The 1584-nt window shown below is 41.9% G+C and overlaps 1 protein-coding gene across 1 annotated transcript in view; it reads right to left on the bottom strand.

Moving 5' to 3' along the window:
- Positions 1–1109: 1109 nt before the first annotated feature.
- Positions 1110–1584, bottom strand: part of HOXC4 (homeobox C4) — a 5498-nt gene continuing 5023 nt past the window's right edge. The window contains exon 2 of the mRNA XM_009884069.1: positions 1110–1149. Within this exon, the coding sequence (XP_009882371.1) occupies positions 1110–1149 (40 nt within the window). The remainder of the gene's footprint in view (positions 1150–1584) is intronic.

Raw genomic sequence — 1584 nt, 5'->3', positions numbered from 1 at the left:
TGTAGTAAACAGCTTTTTGCCCATAAACCATTTATACAGAACAGAGATTTAAAACCCACCTAATGACACCTAAAGCATAAAGCAATGCTTATTCTTAAATGTGCATTGTGCCTTTAAGAGGCACAGATCCATCTCTGTCTCTGACTTGACATCTTCCTCAGGGAATGACTTCTAAGAAATAAAATATATTAAAAGAAAGTGCAATCAGAGCCTCTCATTATCAAAGGGATAAAATATCAATTTTTGTCAAGATAAAAAGCATCACAGATGGGCTCTGATGGGAAAAATTTAATTCTTGGTCTTCACTTGATTTGATATTTATCACTCCATTGCTCAAGAAATATCCTGACAGGGAATTTTTCTTAAAAATATTATCCTGTATTTCTCCTGCAGTAAGAAAGCTATGAGAGTTTTAACTTGTGTGGTTTGTTACACATGAAAACCTCACAGAGAAAAAGGAAAGAAAACAGACCTACCTACAAAAGGCACCTTCTAACTCTTCACTATGTCAACAGCTTCACAGTAAAGGACCTTCTGCAGGTTCACCTCATCTGTGGCATCACTAAATTAACTGTTACATCATTGCTGTCCAATCTATCCTAGATTTTAGAACTACATTGCTCAGAGCTGATCCCAAAAGAAATCCTTGCTTTTCACAGACAAGAGACTGATGAGGTAAAGCTGTCTCCCAATTCTGAATAATGAATCTTGTCTTGATGGCAAGTTCTTAGATGAACTCCCCAACCAATTGAGAATGCAAACAAGGGAGCAATATAAAAGGTCTTTCAATCAGATCATCACAGCAGCAAAACTGGTGTTGGCCCAATGATCTTGTAGCGTGACATAAGCAGCACCATTTTTCATTTTCTAGACTATGTGACATGTTATGTAACAGACACAAAGCAGTGTTTGACTAAACTGGCAGTATTTATCACCAGAATGATATCTTTGAACTAGAAGACTATCCCACTGTCCACACCTGAACGGTACAGCTTCCTGCCTACTTTAGCCTTGACAAGAAACCTACTTCTATGCATAAACTCTTACCTTGATAAAGACCAAAGTTGGAAGCACTTACACTTTATATCTAAAACATGATAAATGGAACTTCATCTTTTTTTTTTTTTTCCTCCCCTGAAATGGGGGTTACTTACGTGGCTGGGAGCGCTCCTGGACCAGCCGGGAGGCAGAGCATCTCTGGAGGAAAAGAGGGGGAGAGAAGTTTGGCCGCCACTTCACCCTTCTCTCCCCTTTTTCTCCCGGCTTATTTTGGCGAGGAAACAATGCCATAACACGCAGCGCATCTGCCCCAGCTCCCCCCTCCTCTTTCCCCGTACACCCCATTACTATGGTAAAAACCTACAAAGCCTCTAAACAGCGATGGTGCCTCTAAATCTATGTCCGCGGACACAGAAGGTACATCGTTGGGAGAGGCAGAGGGTCAGGAGGGCTCGGGGGTCACTTGCTCGCCTCCAATGGAGCTGCTGGGAGAGAAAAGTTGGCCTTTCCGTGAACCCGCTTTTGCCGTTTACCCGAACTTCAATAAAGTTTTCTTTCAGCCTCTCTACATGGAGGCGTCAAGAG

The sequence above is a fragment of the Charadrius vociferus genome, unplaced genomic scaffold (genome assembly GCF_000708025.1).
Source record: "Charadrius vociferus isolate BGI_N301 unplaced genomic scaffold, ASM70802v2 scaffold1164, whole genome shotgun sequence".
Classification (NCBI taxonomy): domain Eukaryota; kingdom Metazoa; phylum Chordata; class Aves; order Charadriiformes; family Charadriidae; genus Charadrius; species Charadrius vociferus.
This window is presented reverse-complemented; position numbering and strand designations above follow the sequence as displayed.